At 40.0% G+C, this 20459-nt stretch overlaps 1 protein-coding gene and 1 long non-coding RNA gene across 4 annotated transcripts; one reads left to right on the plus strand and one right to left on the minus strand.

Annotated features, from left to right (window-relative positions):
• The first annotated feature begins 3649 nt into the window (after positions 1-3649).
• LOC133864964 (uncharacterized) lies at positions 3650-6636 on the plus strand. The gene is made up of 3 exons (XR_009899590.1): positions 3650-4372; positions 5182-5217; positions 6426-6636. It is a non-coding gene; the product is annotated as an uncharacterized LOC133864964 (long non-coding RNA).
• A 4647-nt stretch (positions 6637-11283) lies between these two features.
• LOC133863545 (threonine synthase, chloroplastic-like) lies at positions 11284-14608 on the minus strand. 3 transcript variants are annotated; one of them, XR_009899406.1, is made up of 3 exons: positions 12954-14608; positions 11736-12019; positions 11284-11651 (listed from the first exon to the last, which is right to left on the minus strand). XR_009899406.1 is itself a non-coding variant. In XM_062299530.1 (2 exons), the coding sequence occupies exon 1, from the start codon at positions 14539-14541 to the stop codon at positions 12970-12972; it is 1572 nt and encodes a 523-aa protein (XP_062155514.1). In that variant the 5' UTR covers positions 14542-14608; the 3' UTR covers positions 12181-12592; positions 12954-12969. The 3 variants fall into 3 exon arrangements, 1 of the variants encoding a protein (XP_062155514.1); XR_009899407.1 differs by having other exon boundaries at positions 11736-12132; XM_062299530.1 differs by lacking the exons at positions 11284-11651; positions 11736-12019 and adding an exon at positions 12181-12592.
• Between the last annotated feature and the right edge of the window lie 5851 nt (positions 14609-20459).

Raw genomic sequence — 20459 nt, forward strand, 5'->3', positions numbered from 1 at the left:
ATATATATATTAGTTGACAAATCTAAAGGTGTTACCAAACCCACAGTCCACAAGCATTGTGGCCGAAAAATGTCAATCTCGGCACAGTTGGGACGCGAACAATGGACCCTTTGATTGAGATTTGTCCGGTTAATATATATATATATAATTTTATATAATAATAAAAACTGGTTGCGGTTATTCGGTTATTAATCGGTTTTTCAGAATGTAATAACAGATAACCGCAATGGGGTACCTGGTTACCCGATTATCTGATTACGGTTATTTTCGATTTTTTGGTTTTTCGATCTTCCCAGTTAGCGGTAATGGGCGGTTACCGTTTATTTCTTGTTAATAACCGCCCCGTTTGTATACCCCTAGTTACATGGTGTGTCTAAGGAGAACCGATTGAGCTGTTTTCTCAACGGGTTGCGAGACGACATTCGCCTCCCTGTGCGGATGTTAAATCCAGCAGGCTTAGTCGCTGTTTTTAGTCTTGCTAAACTTTAGGAGGAGTACCTTCAAAGCTCCAAACGGCCCCTGTGTACTTCTTCTGCTTCCTTTTGTTTTCCTTGGCAGCAAAGTTGGAGTTCTCCTACCAATCCTTCGAGCTTGCAACTTCCTCCTTCCTCATCACAGTTGGCTCTTCATACCAAACCAGGGCCTGGTCTTCCTATTTAGCGAATCTCAGCAACACATATGAAGGAACGTTGCGAGAAGGGCCTTTGCTATAATTGTGATGAATGTTGGCACCCGGGTCATAAATGTAAGTCTCCCCGACTTTTTCTTTTATCTGGGTTGGAACTCTAGTTGGATGATACTGGGGAGGAGGTATTCTATGATTCTACCAAAGTTGTTGAGCCCATCCCTAAATTTGATGTAGTGGAGTGCAAAGAACTGGAGATTTCTCTCAACGTCATTTCTAGCTCTGCTAGGGCTAAGTCCATGTGATTATTGGGTCTCCTGCATAATCACCAAGCCGGCATACTTGTGGACTCAGGAAATACCTATAACTTCCTGGATCCAGTCTTGTTAACTCGGGTCCAATTACACATCACATCTATACCCTTACTCCGGGTTAAAATTGCTGATGGGACAACTATCCAAAGCTGTGGGAAGGTTGCTTCTGTCACTCTTAAGGTCCAGAGTCATTCCATTTCCACCGATTTTTATCTCATTGCTTTGGGCGGGTGTGACATTGTTTTAGGAGTGGAGTGGCTGAGCACATTGGGGCCTATCTTATGGGATTTCACTCTTATGACCATGCGGTTCACTAATTTAGGTCCTTACTCTTTTCACTGGGGTGTCTTCTGAGGGTATTTTTATGGAAGAAGGTTTCCACTTTCTTAAGCCCTCTTCCTCTGCCAACAAGGGATTTTCCTTGAAACTTTTATCTTTGGAGGCCGATTCAGCTCCAGCTCCCTTGCCTACCTTGGTTCAGTCTCTTGTCAATTATTTTGCTCATGTTTTTTGCAGAACCCACGGGTCTTCCCCCTATCTGTGGCCATGACCATCAAATTAATCTCAAAGGCTCTCAACCCATTAGTGTACGCCCCTACAGATACCCTTATTTCCAGAAGGCTGAAATTGAAAAAATCATAAGGGACCTCTTGCATTCGAGAGCGATCCGGCCAAGTCAGAGTCCTTTCTCTACCCCCATTCTTTTAGTGCGCAAAGCCGATGGCAGTTGGCGCTTTTGTGTCAACTATCGTGCCCTTAATCAGAAAATGATTAATGACAAGTATCCCATTCCCATAGTCGATGAGCTATTGGATGAGCTCCATGGAGCAGCCATTTTCTCTAAGTTAGACTTGCGTTCTGGTTATTACTATATTTAGATGCGCCCTGAAGACGTCTCCAAGACAACCTTCCGCACTCACGAGGGTCATTACGAATTTTTCGTAATGCCCTTTGGGCTTACTAACGCCCCATCGACATTTCAAGCTCTCATGAACGATGTCTTCAAACCGTTCCTTCAACTCTTTGTCTTGGTATTTTTTTACGACATCCACATTTACAGCAATTCCCTTGCTGATCACTTGCTTCATTTGAAGGCTGTTATGGAGATTTTGGTGCGCCATAAACTTTTTGCCAAGCTTTCCAAATGCTGCTTTGATGTGGAAGAAATTGACTACTTGGGTCACCTCATCTCTCAACATGGGGTACATGCAGATCCTACCAAGTTAGAGGCAATGGTCAATTGGCCTATTCTCTTGAATGTGAAATCCTTAAGGGGTTTTTTGGGCCTTATCGGTTACTACCGGAAATTTATCTGGCATTATGGATCCTTGGCCGCACCACTAACTGCCCTTCTCAAGAAGAATGCCTTCCAATGGACCCTTTCGGCCACTGAAGTTTTTAACAAGCTCAAGCTTGCTATGGCTACGCCCCTGGAGCTCCGCCTACCTGATTTTACCAAGACTTTTGTGATCGAATGCAACGCTAATGGCTCCGACCTCGGTGCGGTCTTGATGCAAACCGGGCAACCCATTGCTTTCCTTAGCAAGGCCTTGAAATGACGTGCTCTTCTCCTTTCTACTTACAAAAATGAGCTCCTCTCTTTGGTGACCGCAGTACAACACTGGCAGCCTTACTTGTTTGGCCAAATTTTCACTGTGCGGACCAATCATCAGCATCGAAATTTTTGTTGGAGCAGAAAGTGGGCACCATTTCCTAGCAACATTGGTTGTCCAAGCTCCTCGGTTACGACTATGTAATTGAATATAAGCATGGCAACGACAATAAGGTCGAAGATGCTTTATCCCGATTATTGGATCCCACTTTCTTCCACGAGGAGGCCTCCATTTCCCCCATCTCCTTTCCATCTCCAACTTGGGTCTCTGACTTAAAGGCTTCATATCTGACAGACCCACAAACAGTTGCTTTGCTTCAAAATCTTCAACAAGGTGCACCTAGTCCTAAGGGTCTTTCCTTGCAACAAGGTTTGCTCATTCGCAAGGATAGCTTATGGATTCTAAAGCATTCTCCATTCCAACACCAGGTTCTGGAATTTATTCATTACAATCCTTCTACTGGCCATTCCGACTACAACAAAATGGTTCAACGAGCCAAGGCTAATTTCTATTGGCCAGGCATGCGCAAAGATATCAAGAAGTTCGTTAGGGAGTGTTCTGTATGCCAGGAAAATAAACATGAGACAGTTCTTTCTCCGGGTTTACTGCAACCCTTGTTGATCCCTAACCGTGTGTGGTCTGACATCTCCATGGACTTCATTGAAGGCCTCCCTCTTTCTCATGGGTTTTTAGTCATCTTCGTGGTGGTGGACAGGCTCACGAAGTATGGCCATTTCATTCCATTGGCTCACCCGTTTTCTGCCTTTAAGGTTGCCCAAGCTTCTATGACCAATGTAATACCCCAAATTTTTATTAGAAAACATATTTTTTTTAAAACCAATAAAAATACCTATGTTTATTAATTAGTTTTTATTAAAAAGTAATTCTAGTTAATTTAACTAGATAAAAGTTAACTATGGGTTAACTAGATTTTTTTAAAAAAGATTAACTTAGGTTAATCTAATTAGGATAAAAAGTAACCTTAGTTAAAAAAAAAAAAAAAATGAAAGAAGAACTTGCACGGCAAGTTGTTCTTTTCCTTTAATAATTCTTCTTCTCTTTCTTTTCGTCAACTTCTCCCTTCTTCATTACTTTTTCTTTTTATTCTTCTTCTTTCCTCTCTTCTTCCTTCTTCGTTTCTGTACCCGACGAGGCAGAGAGAAAAAGAGAGTGAGACTGAGAGAGAGATCAGAGAGAACTGAGAGATCGGGAGAGATAGAAAGAGAGACCGAGATGCAGAGAGGGAGAGATGGGAGTCGGGAGTAGCGTCGTTCGGAGCCGGGGCCAGAGCTGGAGAACCGGGGAAGATCCAACCAACCATGGTGGGTCGAAGCAGAGGACGCCGGGGATGCTATTTCCGGTGGGCCAGGTGGTGTTCCGGCCGGACCCCGTGACCCGTGAGCCCAGAGAACCCGAGAGACCCGAGAACCCGTGACCCGTGAAGTGCAAAACCTGAACGACCCAACTGAATCGAAGAAGACCCGATCGACGGAGGTCACCGCCAGTGATTTCTGGTAACTTGGGAAGCTGAATTCCGGCGAGCTCTGGTGTTTTCCGGCCTAACCCATAACCCCGAACCCATCAAGGCCGTGACCCATAACCCAGAATCCGTGACCCGTGTGTATGTGTGTGCGACCCATATCGAACCCGAGAGAGAGATCCGGTGGCTCCCAGTGGCGATTTCTGGCGGTTCCGATGGCGATTCCGGCGAACCCGTGACCCGTTGACCCGAGACCCGGTGGATTGAAGGCTAAATTCCGGCTTAATCTAGGAGAATTTCCGGTTGTCTCCCTTAGCCTAAAACAGAAACTCTCAGAGGGGTAATTTCTTGAGTATTTTTGTGTTGTTTAATTTTTGAGTTATAAGTATGTAATGGTTGTGAATGATTTCAGTGACTGTTTAGTCTTGATGCTGTGATATCTGAATTTGTGAGTTTTATTTGATTGTGTTGAATTGAGTCGTATTTTGGGTGATATCGGTCAGTGATGTGGTGGAGATTGTTGGTGAGTTTTTTTTTCTTGCTTCTGGCCAATTGAAGCTTGCTAGGGATTTCATTGTTGTTGGGTTGGTTGTATGCGTGTAATGATTCTGGTTAGAAAGGATTTGTGATTTCTAGTGGTTAATTATGGGTAATTTTGGAGTATTGATATTTTGGGGTGCAATTTCCGGTTGAGATGTTTTATTTGGAGTAGCTTATTGAGTATGTAATTGAGTAGGAGAATTTGGTTAAAGGACTAAATATTATTTTGATGAGTTTTGACCATGTACAATATTTTGGATTAATGACTTTGGATGAGAGTGAAGTTGTTTTCGAAATTAGTAAAAATTACGATTTATTATTAAGTTCTTGCTTAAAGGTTGGAGGATTATCATGTTATGGACAAATTAATGAGAAATGAGTTTTCTCTTGATGATTGGATGATGTTTATATGTGGATAAGGTTCTATTTTGTCGTTCAACTTAAAAATTGGGTTGTTGGATGTGAAGTTTCGGACTAAGGATTAGTAAATTCAAGGGGGTTGTTTTGGGTAGTACAAATTGGAGACCTCTTGATACATGTTATTTTAATTAAGTTTTAGGCTACAAATTCTAGAATATTCTTCTAAGCTTCTTCTTTCAATTTATTTAGGTAAAAGCTCGATCTCGATGCTAATGGAAAGTCCAGGTAAGGGGATACAACACCGAAAAACCCCCAACAAGATTTTATTATAAATCTTTTGAAAAAGTGTTGGGGAATTTTACAAAGCGTTGATCATGTGATTTTTAATGCGAAGCTATTATTGCTCATATGTTATTATTCAAGAATTTTGTGCATAAATTATAGTTATGAGTAAGAGCATTTTTAAAGATATGATTTATGCATAATTACAGATATGATTAAGAGCATTTTAAAGTTATGATTTATGCATAATTAAAGTTATGATTATGAGCATTTCAAAAATTATGAATTATGCATACTCAGAGAAATGATAAAGAGCATTTGAAAGATATGATTACAGAAAATTCCAAAGTATATGATTCTATTCAAGAATACAGTTTTGAAAGAAAAGAGATTCTAAAGTTAAATTCTGCACATGACTACAGTTATGAAAACGGCTCTTACAGTTTTGAAATAAAGTATACAGATAAAGCAGAGCCCACAGTATTACAGAAAATCGTTCATGTGCAGTAACTGTTTAACCCTGAGGCACTATTACAGCTAGGATTGGTACCCATAGGGTAGCATGGCAAGCACACCATGTGTTGGTGTGTGCTACCAGCCGAGGTTGGCCTTCACCTAGGGAAGATCCCCAACTCGGAACCGGCTCTCCCCTGTGACGACAGGCTGAGTCCATAGGTCTGTGTGACAAAAGCCAACGTGCTCCGCTCACGGTTAACAGCGGTTTAGAGTCTGTAAAGGGTTAAACCACAGAGAAAGGATTAAAGAGAAAACTGATAAAAAGAATATACTGGATCATAGTAAACTGTCATTCTCATTTACAAACTGTCATTCTCATTTATAAACTGTCATTTTCATTAGTATATCATTTCTTAAATAATATGCATAACTGTAATCTTCAACTTGTTATCACTCTAAAATTACATATTTCATTTATATTTCTTAACATCATTGTAATTTCAAAATAATCAAAAATATCCAATTCATCCAATATAAATTAAATCAACATACAATTGGTTTAGGTTGTAGATCAATATACAATATGCAATTCATTATAATTGTAATTAATTCCCATTAGTGAATAAAAATAAGTCTGTCATTATGCATGACTATAGATTATGGCATAAAGGTTTATAACATGATTTATTCCCCTGGTGTTGTATTTTTCTTACTGAGTTGTCGAACTCACCCCTTTTTCCCTCAACCCTTTTCAGATGACCCAGTGAGACAATAATAATTCTTGATATTGGCGCAGACCTCGCTAAGAGCCATAGATCATTGTGGGCTGACTAGATGTTTACTTTGTATAGTAAGTTTTTCGGAGTTTCAAGGCGTTGTAAAGAATTATTAAAAGCTAGAATTTATTAAATAGATATAATAAGTTTCAGTCTATATATATATGTTTTAAATGCGCGCTTCCATTTATATGGTTTTAGTACTTAAACTCACGTTTTCCCTTATATCCCAAAACGGAGGCGTGACAACCAATGTTCTGAAAAACTAAACGACATGCCTTCTACTATAGTCTCGGACAGGGATCCCATCTTTACCAGTTCTTTTTGGAAGGAACTCTTCCAGCTCCAGGGAATTTCCCTTGCCTTTTAGTTCAGCATACCACCCACAATCGAATGGTCAAACTGAGGCCCTCAACAAATGTTTTGAGACCTATTTATGGTGCTATGTGGGAACTAAACCTAAGGCTTGGAGTTTGTGGTCACCCTTGGCAGAATGGTGGTACAATACCAACCACCACTCTACAACAGGCTCTTTGGTTATCCTCTGCCTACCCTCTTGTCCTATGTTCCAGGCACATCTGCAAACCTTGCTGTGGACACCCAGTTGAGGGATTGCAATGAGGTAATTTCCCTCCTCAATGAGCATCTGCAACTTGCCTAGAACCGGATGAAAATCCAAGCGGATAAGCACCACTCGGAGCGTGAATTTAAGGAAGGGGATTAGGTGTACCTCAGCTTGCAACCATACCGCCAAAAGTCCCTATCTTTGCACAAGAATTTGAAGCTATCTCCGCAATTCTATGGCCCCTTTCGGGTTCTTTGTCAAATTGGGTCTGTGGCCTACAAGCTCAATCTACCACCTGAAGCTCGCCTTCATCCTGTCTTTCACGTTTCTTGCTTGAAGAAAAAAATTGGGGCACTTCTCTTCTCCCATTTCCACTTTTCCTCCAGTTGATGCTACTGGTGAAATACGCCCTGAACCGAAGTAGATTGTGGATCGGCGATTGATTAAGAAGAACGACCACTCTGCAACGGAAGTTCTTGTTTGCTGGAAATGGGCTTCTCCGAAGGATGACACTTGGAAACTCCTCTGGACGCTGCACTCCCAATACCCGCACCTTGTGGGCAAGATGCTCTAATGGGGGAAGCCTTGTTATGGGCCTGCCATAGTCACCTTCTAGCTACAACCAGGGAGTACGTGGAGAGTGATGGCAGTGATGACAATGATCCAAAGTGTGACTCAGCAGTGGGGTGATTCTTAGAAATTCTAGAAGCCGTTATGGTTATATATATATATGTTATTTTACCTTTCTATCCCTAGATTCCATTTTATTGTTGTAGCCGTTTAGTAGAGAGAGAAAGAGCTGATTTCTAATTGGATCATTCCTAACAGAATCGCCTATAAGTAGAAGGTTGTATTGAGAGTGAGAATAGAATTGATAATTGAATTGTAACCTTTACTTGGAGATTTTGGGCCTCTCTAAGAGCTCTTCCTTTATTTTTAGTAAAGATCCTGCAGATTATCTTCATTTTCCTTCTCTTTTCCATTATATTCTTCCCATCTAGAAACATCCCTTACAAAATATTTCAATTTTTGTTTTCCTACTCCTTTGTGAGTTTCCCATCTGCTCAGAGCAAACCAAGGAGGAGGAGCTCCTTCCTCCTGCCCCTTCCTTTTCTCCTCCCACCTTTTTTTTTTTTTTTTTTTTTTTCAACTTGAAAATCAAATTTGTTACGCTTCACTCCTTTGCTTCGCCCACGCCCCATCCCAATGTGCGTGTGTTGCGTCGCTTCTTTACGGTTCATGCGTCAGATTGTCGGTTTTTTCTCTTCTTCTATACTGGATCTTCATTCTTCATAGTTGGTACTTTTTTGGGTTAAATACTTTACACCTGTGGTTTAAAAACTTTATCTTTTATATTTTTCCATAAAAAATTGACGGATTTCCATATTAGCGACACGTGGCCCCCATTTTTTTTTTTTTTTTTTATATATTTTGATATTTTTTAAAAAATAAAAAATTTGTAAGGATGGCTCAGCCACCCCAGGGCCAATTTCGGGGGTGGCCGAACCACCCCCCAAGGGCCAAAATAGGAGTTGCCAAAACCACCCATATTTGGCTTGGGGGTGGCCCATTTGGCCTGAGGGTGGTCGAACCATCCCAATGGGCCAAAGTGAAAATAATAATAATAATAATAATAATAATAAAATAAATAAATAAAGGGTTTTGCCCTTGAAGGTGGTCGAACGACCCTAGGCCAAATGGGGGTGGTTCGCCCCAAGGGCCCCTTGGCCAAAATGGGGGTGGCCGACCACCCCCTATGTGGCCCACATTTTTTTTTTAAATAATAAAAAAAATTAAAAAATTAAAATTAAAAAAAATTGTGCAACCACGTCTCGCAATTTTAATGGTGCCACGTGACGCTGACATAGAAATCTGTCAGTTTTGGACGAAAAAATATACGGAAGTACCATTTACCTTTTTTTCCATAACACATGTGTCGTCTATGAAAAAAATGAAAACTGAGAGGGCGAAAAACAAGGTTTTTAAACCACATGGGCAAAAAAGTATTTAACCCTTTTTTTTTTACCCATGGAGAACTCCAAATATAGTTGCAATTTCTGTTTTGATATTCACCAATTTTTCTTTGTTGGGTACCTCTCCCCTAGGACACCATAGTGGTGCTTCCCTACAACAAATCTGATCCAAACTGTCGGCTTTGCCACTTCAAACCACCATTTCTGGCTAAAAACTAAATGGGTCGGGTCATATACATTCCCAATAGGTTATTCTTTTACACTTTTTTTTTTAACTGTTTTTATATTTTTGTTGATTAACCCAACCCTTTATATGTAAAGATATGTTATTTGCACAATTCTTATATAATAATTGCATAACAATACTGATATGTCAATTTTTTTTTTAAAAAAAAAATGTTAGACACATCAATATTGTTATGTAATTATTATGCAAAATAGTTATACATCTAACATATCTCTTATATGTATCTTATTTCCATGTAATCATCCATCCTATTACCCTTTATCAACCTTTTTTTTTTTTTGTTTAAAAAAAATGTTATACTTTATCTTTTTTTTTTTTTTGAAAGGGTTATACTTTATCTTTTAAATAACCGAAGAAGACACTCTCAATAAAATAAAATAAATTCCCTTTTTATCTTTTTTTTCTTTTTTCTAAACGTCGCTTTCTACTTTGTTTCAAGTGGATAAGGTTTTTTATTTTTGTGTATGGGAAGCAGTTGAGCGTTGAAAAGTATGCATGCGAAAGAAAGCAATGAATCGGACTTTTGTATCGTATGTAAGAAAAAATGTTAGATTTATTACACCAATACAACAACTGCACAACAACCCCTCACATGAAGGTGGGTCTTACACACTGGAGTCCACCCTCATGTAAGGGATTGTTGTGATGGTGTAGTACAAGAATCAAATCCCACCAACTTTTGGCAAAAAGTAACGCTCAAAACCTTTTTTTTTTTTTTATATATATCTCACAACCATTTTGATACAACAATTCTAACAAATTTCATAATAGGTTCTTATAAAATAATAAGAAAAAAGGAAAAAGAAAAAATAGTACATGTGATTTTCCTGACTTGCAATTAGTTTCCCGTTGTATCAAAATGAACTCAGAGATCTTGGAGTATGCCAAAAAACTAATTTATTCCCTACAATCGAATCTCATCCACTAAATTAACATATTCTGATAAAGTTATATGTTAAAGCCAATAAAATTATGATACGTGTCTTATTTAAGTCTGTCACACTAATGAAATATGTTAATTTAGTGACAAAATTTGACTATAGGAACCAAATTATTTTTTTGGCATACCTCAATGACCTCTTAGTTTATTTTGATACCACATAGAATTAATTGCAAATCATGCAAACCAAAGGGATTAATTTTGCCTTTTTTTTCCCCAAAAATAAAAAATAAAAAAAATCAAAGCTTAATTAGGAATGTCACATCAATATTGTAAAATAATTATGAGATAAAAATATGGTATATAATATTTCCCTTAGCAAAAAGAAAAGAGTAATACTATATATCGCATTTTTATCTCGTAATGCCAAGGTCTCAATCTCAACCGACCCTTAAATTGATTTATTTTTTAACAAATATTGATTCAAAAGTTTGCTGGAACTACCAGTCTGCTACATCAATACTGTGAAATGGCTGGAAAATAAAAATGTAATATCCAACACTAATCAAAAAGAAAAAGTATATGTCATGAGAAATGCTAAAAACTACAATTTTATCTCACAACTATGCTATAATGCTGACGTGGTAATTTCAACTAAAAATTGAATCTTTTTTCTTTTTAACAATGGTTGATTAGGACTACTACATCAGCATTATAAAATAGTTGTAAGATAAAAATATAATTTATAACATTGCTCAATGTCATTAGTCCAATTGCAAGTGTGGTGGAATCTTTTAACATCTAGTTCATATGGGTTGAATTATAATAGTAAATAATCCAATCTCAATTATATACATATATTACATGACCTACATATCTATATCAAGACTTACAATCACAAATATTCAATTTATATTTATCATATTAGAAAGATAATTCCCTTTTATCTTTTTAAAAATTTAAAATCTTCAATAAATGAGTCAAACCGAGTTTATCCAAGTTTGGCTTATTTAATAAACGAGCCTAAATTTCTGTTCAAACTTGCTTCGGTTAATAGATAAACCAAATTTGAATCGAGTTTATACCGGTCAAACTTGAGCTGGTTATGAACAATTCCGTTCATTTACAGCCCAAAGTCAATAATCTCTCATTGCATAGTGCTGCCAAGGACAGATAGATGGTTAATTCATATGCAACTAATAGGCCATAAAGGGGAGAAAAATGGACGGGCATGAAAGTGATAAGCTTTCCTGAGTTTATGAAGTTTACTCAAAGAAAGAATTAACTAAGCAATCCCAACAAAGTGCAGTATATCAGATTTTGTAAGTTCTGTTGGCCAAAATGAATCAGCACCTGACCATTGGTTTCTTGCAGATCTGAATCCAGCCATCCACAGGTAGGATAATAGCGAATCCATTTCCTGCAAGCCAAGATAACATGCAGTGTACATGCAGATCTTTTCTAAACTCACGCGAAGTCTAGTGCCAAATCCGTGCCCATTATAGCATCTTTGTAACTGAAGCAAGAAACTGCACAGTTCCTGCGATGCAGTTTTACAATACCTGTTAATCAGAACATCTAAGACCAAATTATCTTTCCTTACAAAGAGGAAATAATTATATACCTGCCAACTTCAGACAACCTCGCTCATCTTGAGAGGTATTCTAATCACCAAGAGACAACTTTCGCAGATTTTGAAGTGGATCCTTTGTACAACCCATGTGGCTCCTCTCCAAGAAATATATGTGCATTAAGAATGAAGGACATAACTAAGATTCACTATGCACTCAGCAGCAACTTCAGAAATACATCCCTGAATGAGAGTCAAACAGGGTCCTGAATGCAAGATGCCAGCGGAGTGATCGGCCGGACAGAGGCTAGGGCTGCTTCTTTCCCACCACGTCCGTCCTTGAGTGACGGAGATATTAACAAGTGCACTGGAAAGGAACGGGAACTGGATAGATCTATTCTATCACTAGAGTTGTTATGAATTAGCCCATTCAGGCTGCACAGCCACACCTCTGCAATTGAGCTTACTTTGGGCTAATAACAGAGAAGATCATAATGTGATTGTGAACATAGAACCTTCTCCTACAAATTGTACTGCTACTTGTAGAAATGTGCTTCAAGAGCGAAGTCCAAACTAAACTGATGAGTAATGCTACAAGGAGGTCAAAGTCCTCATTATGTCCTCCCAAATGTTATGTGACTTTTAAAATTACCATTGGATCAAAATCCAATAATGATCGTCTCAAATTCAATGGTGATTTTAAAAGCCACATGACATTTGGGAGGACACAAGGAAGAGAGTCCCCCTTATAGCATTACTCCTAAACTAATTTCATTAAGTAGTGCGCAAAATTCAAGATCACAGGCCATCAAACTCACTCCTTAAATGTAGCTCTCACAATTTGTACACATTTAAGTTGTTTGATTCCAACCAGTCAAATCAAAGCTTGACAACTAGAAATGCTCATAATGCTGAAAAAAGCAAAACATCATTTCTCTAGTATTAGACACCAAACAAAGCAAGCAAGTCAGAAGCAAAAACATACGAGTCCAACATAAGCAGCACATAGAATGCAGGTAAACCCTTCAAGCTAAAAGCTCGCCAACAAAAATGTCGTCGAATTCGAATGACAATGAACTTGTCCAAAATTGAAAATGCTGCCGTACAAATGAACTCCTTCCTACCAAAGCTCACAAAGGATGAGAAACATTTTTCTTTAACCCAAGCATATTCCCTATAGCCAAGCATCCAAGAAGAAGAGCAAATAAACTAACAACACTAATGCCACTAAAACCAAATAAGCAGAAGACAAAATACATGAGCAAAACTTACAATGCCACAATCAGGCCTAATGCTTGGGCGCCTTACTCAGCAGATACTTCTTCAAAACATCCATAACTGAGCCGAAATCCGCCTTAACCTGAACGGGTGGGTTCGCAAACCTGCATGCTATGTCCTTGATAGCCTTGGAGTGATAATCAATCTTCGACTGTGTAAACTTCAACCCATGCGCCGTGCTCACCACCACGGTTCGATCGGTCGGCCCTATCACCCCACTCTTCCTAAGCTTAATCAAGGCTGTCAAAGCCACCCCAGTATGAGGACATATAAACATCCCGGTCGAATCCGCCTGCGCCATTGCGTCCATCAACTCCTCCTCAGTCGCCTCCTCGACAATCCCGTTCGAATTCTTGAGCGCATACACTGCTCTATCGATCGAAACTGGATCACCAATTTGAATGGCGGACGCAAAGGTTGTGTTGGCCTTTATGGACTTGAATTCTTTCCACCCTGACTTGTAGTGCAAGTAAAGCGGGTTCGCATTAGCCGCTTGAGCACAAACAAGCCTGGGAATCCTATCAACAAGGCCTAATTCTTTACACATATGGAACCCTTTGTAAAACGCATATATGTTTCCAAGATTTCCTCCCGGAACTATAACCCAATCGGGTACTTCCCAATCAAACTGTTGCAAGATCTCAATAGCCGCTGTTTTTTGACCTTCTAGTCTCAAACTATTCAACGAATTCGCTAAATAAATGGGTAATTCGGAGGTTACCTCACGAATCAGGTGCATACAGCCGTCGAAATCAGTGTCGAGACTCAAAACGAAAGCGCCATTGGCGATGGGTTGAACCAGCTGGGCAATCGAGATTCGATTTGCGGGCAAGAAAACGATGGATGGGATTCCGGCGGCAGCGCAGTAGGCAGAGAGAGCGGCGGAGGTGTCTCCGGTGGAGGCGCAGCCAACGCCGAAGACGGGGCGGTTCATTTTGCGGAGGCGATTGACCTGGCTGACCAAGACGGTCATGCCCAGATCCTTGAAACTCCCGGTGTGGCTGATCCCGCAGTGCTTGACCCAGAGCTCGCTCATGCCCATGAACTGTTTGCCGAAACGCTCGGCCCAGAAGAGATTGGAGTTTCCCTCGAAGGCGCTGACGATGTCGTCGCTGTCGATCTCCGGGAGGACCCACTCCTTCTTGGACCAGACACCGGATCCGTAGGGCCACGTGGTCTTGCCCACGCGGGAGTCGAAGAGGTCGCGCCAATACTTGCCGTCATAGTTTTTTAACGCGTCCATGTCGTGTTGGACGTCGAGGAGGCCGCCGGATTGGGAGCGGTAGACGATCTCGTCGAGGGAGTAGGACTCGGTGGAGGAAGAGTCTGCGTTGAAGGGGACATACTTGGCGGAGAAGCGGTGAGAGTGGGTGGGGTTGTTGCGGCGGGCCTCATCGCGGATGTTCTCGTCGGCGGGGCGGCGGGGCTTGGAGACTATGGGCTGCGGTGGGGATGGTTGAGATGGAGATGGGGTTGAGTGAGTGGAGGCTTTGATCGCAAAGAAATGGAGTTTTGGAGGCGTGCGGGTTTTGGGTTTGATGGAGAGAGGGGGGGGCGATTGCAAGAGAGAAGAGGATGCCATCGGAGTGAGATGGCCGAACAGGAGATCTTTGGTGACCCTTTTTTTCTTTTGATTGTGAGTGGCGGCATATTGTACTTCGTTTTTTATAGGGAGGGTTTAAGGTGTCGTGGTGTATTGTCGTCGCTTGGTTGGTGACGGTTATAAAACAATGTTCTTGTTTCAAAATTCAATTTTCCCTATTAAATAATTTAAAATATAAAACATTTTTACCAGCAATGAAAAAACAAATTTTATTTTTATACCGAATCAAAATACTTTTTTTTAATTAAAATCTAATAATATTTTTCACAACTATTATCAAACGTATCCTAACTTAGAAAGAAAAATAATACGCATATATTCTTCGCACATCTTCATACAATTAAGTTTTAAATTCATTATTAAATTTGTAGAATTCACATTTGAGTCTCATAAATCTAATAATAGATTTAAAAAAGAGATATGTATAATATGTATTTATATCATTTTTCTATAATTTAATATAAAACTAATATATTATATAAGTCCCTTGATTAAGTCCTTTACTCTTCTTTTTTTTTTTTAAATAAAATAAAAAAGGGGGAAAAATAGAAATTGGGAAATGGGATTCAGGGATTGGGAATTACCGAATTGAAAAGTGAAAACACAAGTTTTCACAATAGTTCAAACTTCAAAAATCAAAATTGAAAGTCTGAAAGGTGAAAATCTAACTTTTTTTTCCCAAAATTTCCCTTTTTCCTTCAACTGCTGCCTGCCGCCCTTCCCTTCTTCTTCAGCTCGCCGCCGCGCCGCCGTTGACCGTCGTCCCTTCTTCTTCCTCCAGCAGTCCCGCAGCTCCCGCTGGAGTCGGCTGGAGTCTGGACCGCTGGCTGCCTTGACCCACTCGAGTGCCGACTGCCAACGCTCTCCACTCTCCAGCATCTCCCCGTCACTCTGCGGCTCTCTCTGTCTCGGTCTCTCCAACGCTCTCCACAGTCCACTCTCCAGGGGCCCAGCCTCTCCCCGTCTCTCAACTCTCTCTGCTGCTCTCTCTCTCTCTCGGCTCTCTCCAACGCTCTCCACTCTCCAGCCAGGACCATCCTCTCCCCGTCTCTCTGCCGCTCTCTCTCTCTCTCTCTCGGTGTCTCCCTCTTCCGCCGAATTGCCATGTTGCACCCGGTATGTGAATAGTAAATAGTTGATTAACTTGATTTCCATTTTTAATTTTTTTACAGCATTTTGACATGAAATGATGAAATGATTTGATTATTTGTAAATATTAATCTCTCTTGTATCTTATTGATTTTACTGATTTTATGAGCCCAAGATAATGAATGTCGGACAACCTGTTGGGAAAACACATGAAGTATACTCTGCCCACTACTCAACATTGCTACATCTACAAAAATCGCTTGGAAACAACTCCATTACAATAGACGGGTCAAACGGGTCATGTCGACCCGATTCGACCCATTAGGTTAAACGGGTTTCACGGGTCGTGTCGGGTGACCCGTGAAATTATCGTGTTCGTGTTGTGTCTGGAGCCCCGACCCGTTAACATAAACGGGTCGTGTTCGTGTCTAGGCTAAACGGGTCGCGGGTCTTAATTGGTCGTGTCGGGTGACTCGTTTTGCCAACCCTAAAAAGAATCATGCTCAAAAGCAACAACATCTAAAATTTGTTGTGAACAAACCCCCAACCATTCATAACTAAACCAATAAACTAAAGCAACCTTAGCCATCACACGGGCTGCCTGGTTGGCCAAACGCCAAACACCGAACATGTCGAATTTCCAGATCATGAAACTTGTTAAACAACTCTCGAGTATCCTCCACAATGTGCCCATAAGAACAGCAAGAAAGATGCTCCGTCTTCAAAACAGCCACCGCAACCTGAGAGTCACCTTCAAAAATCACTTTTGTCAAACCCCACTCACAACACAAGGAAACAGTATGCCAAGCGCCCAGGGCCTCCACCACCATGGGATCAGTGATAAAAAGGATAGATTGGATTGCCGCATACACTTCCAAGCCCAATGCATCCCTCACCACAATGGCCACACCCATCATTTTTCTCTTTTTGTCCACTACAGCATCCCAATTACACTTCAACCAATCTAAAGGTGGTTTAAGCCATTTTAGCTCAACATGATTATCAACTACTTCCAATCTCCGAGCCTGCGCATTAGCTGAGTGAAAGCCTTCCATCATCTCTTTTGCCTGTAAAGTTACCATAGTAGGGGGAGAAAATTGGTTGTTGAAAATATAATTATTGCACCGCATCCAGATCAGTTGTGCTATGTTGAGAGCCTCCACCAGCTCCTCCTTGGAGAGCTTTAACCATAGCTGATGGACAAACTCTCTCCCATCGCCCTCCTCCAGAGATAATTTCTGCAAACCCCGACTCCCTTCCTGCCAAACTGCCATGGAAGAAGGGCAGCTCCACAGGATATGGAATATAGTTTCGGATGATCGAGTACAAATAGAGCAAAGAGAATCCGAAGTGACGTGTTTTTGGAATAGCTTCTCCTTGGTTGGGAGCAAATCATTGCTAACCTTCCAAGTAAAATACTTTAATAGGTCGGGCATCCATACTCCATATAGAATTCCAGAATTGCTCTTGTTCCTTGTACCTAGAACTCTCCCCAGTAGCCTGCTGCATCCATTGGACCGCCAAGTGATAGGCACTCCGAACCGTGAAACCCCCATGTTTAGTGCTGATGTGCAAATTTTGATACTCGCAAGTGCACGAGTCGTATGTAGCATAGTACATGCAAGTGCGAGATCGTATTCACAGGAAAGTGTGTGTAAAGAAAAGAAAATCAATTTCTATTTAAATTGCTTTTGTTTTAACTTAGAGCCAATATTTTTGATTTCTTTTAAGGACTAAGAAAAATTGAGTAAATAATGCAAAATGGAAAAATACTAAGGTATCGGAATTTACCAAATCAAGTCAAACACCCTACTCTTGCATTTTATTTATAAATTCAATTCAAGAAGCTCAATATTCAAATTCTTAAGTAACAAAGCATGAAAACATTTGAAGAATTCAACTCAAACAAATCACAGCGATTATCCCTTTAGAGTCGAAATCATCTATTGTATCCGGAAATCACAATAGATACCCCTATCTCAAAGAAATCAATTGATGTATTCATCGATTGAATTACAACAAACATCCGATAAAATTATCAATCTAAATAATATAATTCAAATAAATTGACATGGAACTTAGAAATACATAAGAACATTGAATTTATGAATATCATGACAAGAGTATAGGTGTTATCATTGATGAGGTTTCATTTAAGGTTGATGATTTTAGCCTCTCATGACTAAAAACACCAAAAACTCTTGAAATGAAAACATAAATTGATAAAAGTGAAGAAGAGAAAGAATAACAAAAATTTAATAAAAGTAAAAAGAAAACGATAAATTAAAATTATGAGAAAGAAATGAAGAATGGAAACTAAATAACAATAAATAAAAAGTAAGCAATAAATTAAATTGAAAAGAAAAAAGAAGAATGGAAAATTTAATAACTTTAAATTAAAAGCAATATGAACGAAGTAACAACTTACGAAAGAAAATACAAGAGTTAAGACAAGTGCTCTGAAGAAAAAGTGATGCTCTAAGTGGTGCCTAGCATGGAGTATTTATAGCAGAAGATTAGGTTAAATCCAATTTTTACAAAATGGCACATCTACCCCTCTAAATCCTAATAGGAGAAAAGAACGCTAGGGTTCAGGCAAACTTTTACAAAATGACGCCTCTATCCCTAAAAAACCCTAATAGGATTGTCAGCAATCATTGAAATTCGTGCATGCCACGTCAGCCCTGATTGACACTCGATCAACTATTTTGGTCGCTTGAGCGACAATGCGCTCAATTGACTATCTTGGTCAATCGATCGACAATGCGCTCGATCGAATATCTTGATCGATCGATCGACATCAATGCTTGAGCCCATGTGCGCCTTTCAGGTGCTTGATTCTCCAAAGATATTGCCACGTCAGCCCTAACACTCGTGCTTTGAATGGCTCTAACGACTTCTTCTACTGTTTCTTTGCAAGTTCCACAGAAAAATACTGCATTTTATCTCAAAGTCCAGCAAAACACCGAAACACCAAAACGAACCAAGATATCAGAAAATAATAAGGTTAAAGGTTTAACAAATGCAAATTAAAGAGTCCAAATATACAATATTTGGCACTTATCATGTTCTACTCCAAACTACCTTATCCGGTTGATGTAGGGGACTAATGGGGATGCTACATATTTGCTCTACTTCTTCTCTCGTAAACACAGCCTCTATAAGGGAATAATTCCACCACCCGGAATTAGTATCAATGAGTGAACTTACTGTCACATTACTAGGAAGAACATTTACAGGGGAATGAATCAAGTGGGGCGAAGGAGATAGTGACCACTTGTCACCCCAAATGCGAATGTGTTCCCCATTTCCCACCCTCCAACCCATACCTTCTTCTAATAATTCCCCGGATTATAATATGCTCATCCATGCACAGGATGGTAGATAACCCAACTGAGACTGCAAAAAGAGCCATTGGGGTAATGCTTATCCTTTAGGAATTAGCTACCAAAGAATCCGGGCTCACCATCAGCCCCCATGCTTGCTTGGACAGGAGGGCTAAGTTGAACAATTTTAAATCTCGAAAACCCATCCCTCCCTTACTTTTAGCAACCCCCAAACTGGTCCAAGACTTCCAGATAATCCCCTTATTGCGAGGCTGCTGCCCCCACCAATATCGGTTCATCATCACAATTAACTCGCGGCAAAGAGTCTTAGGTAACATAAAAACACTCATGCTATGCGTAGGTATAGCCTAAGCTACTGCTTTTAAGAGTATTTCCTTGCCCACTTGGGACAACAGTTTATCCTTCCATCCATCTAATCTTCTTTGCACCCGACTCTTTATGGCATCAAAAGTTCGAATCTTGGAACGCCCAACCATCGCTGGCAAGCCCAAATACTTGTCAAAACTTTGAGAAGCAGCAATGCCCGTTAGAGAATAGATAGAGTCTATAAATGCCCGCCTCGTATTTCGACTATAAAAGATGGAGGTTTTCTGGGAGTTCAATTTCTGCCCCGATGCAAGCTCATACTTCTTTAGAAGATTCATCACATTTTCCCACTCATTGAGATTCACCCAACAATTAAAATACTGTCGTCTGCAAAGAAAAGATGGCTTAACCAAGTACCCCTCGCAGCTATAGGCACCCCAGAAATTGCACCATCTCCCTCGGCTTGTTTTAGCAAATAACTAAGACCCTCGGCACACATCAGAAACAGGTAAGGGGATAGGGGATCCCCTTGCCTAATTCCTCTCGTGGGGGTTATTTTGCCAAACTGTGAACCATTCACCAAAATTGAGTAGGACACTAACTTCACACATGACATAATGAGGCCTATCCAAATGTAGGGGTGTACAAACCGAGTGATTATAACCGCTTTAAAATCGCTAACCATATTGGTTAAATTGGTTAATATTGGAAAAATTGGTTAATAACCACTAATCGTTTATATATATATATATAATTTTGGATTTATATTTGGGTTTGTAATGTGTGGGTTTTGGATTTGTTTGTATTTGGATTTGGATTTGTTACTATTTTGGATTATGGATTTAAAACCTGCACTAAAACCGACCCGAAACCGATCCAAAATCGGCCCAAAACCAAATTCAAAAGCGGTTATACAACCACTGTTATCTACTCAATAAGCGCTAACCGGTGGTTATAAAAATAATCGCATCTGCCTAGGCGGTTAGCGGTTGGTAAAATGCAATAAGGCGGTTAGCTGTTTTAACCAATAACCCCCAGTTATAACCGTTTGTACACCCCTAACAAAGTGAATGTAAATTTTCACCTCTCTATAAAGGAATTTGTATTCCAAGACAGTTGGAAGAATTTAGATATCTACGAACATCTGGATTATCT

Source organism: Alnus glutinosa, chromosome 3 (assembly GCF_958979055.1).
Source record: "Alnus glutinosa chromosome 3, dhAlnGlut1.1, whole genome shotgun sequence".
NCBI lineage: Eukaryota > Viridiplantae > Streptophyta > Magnoliopsida > Fagales > Betulaceae > Alnus > Alnus glutinosa.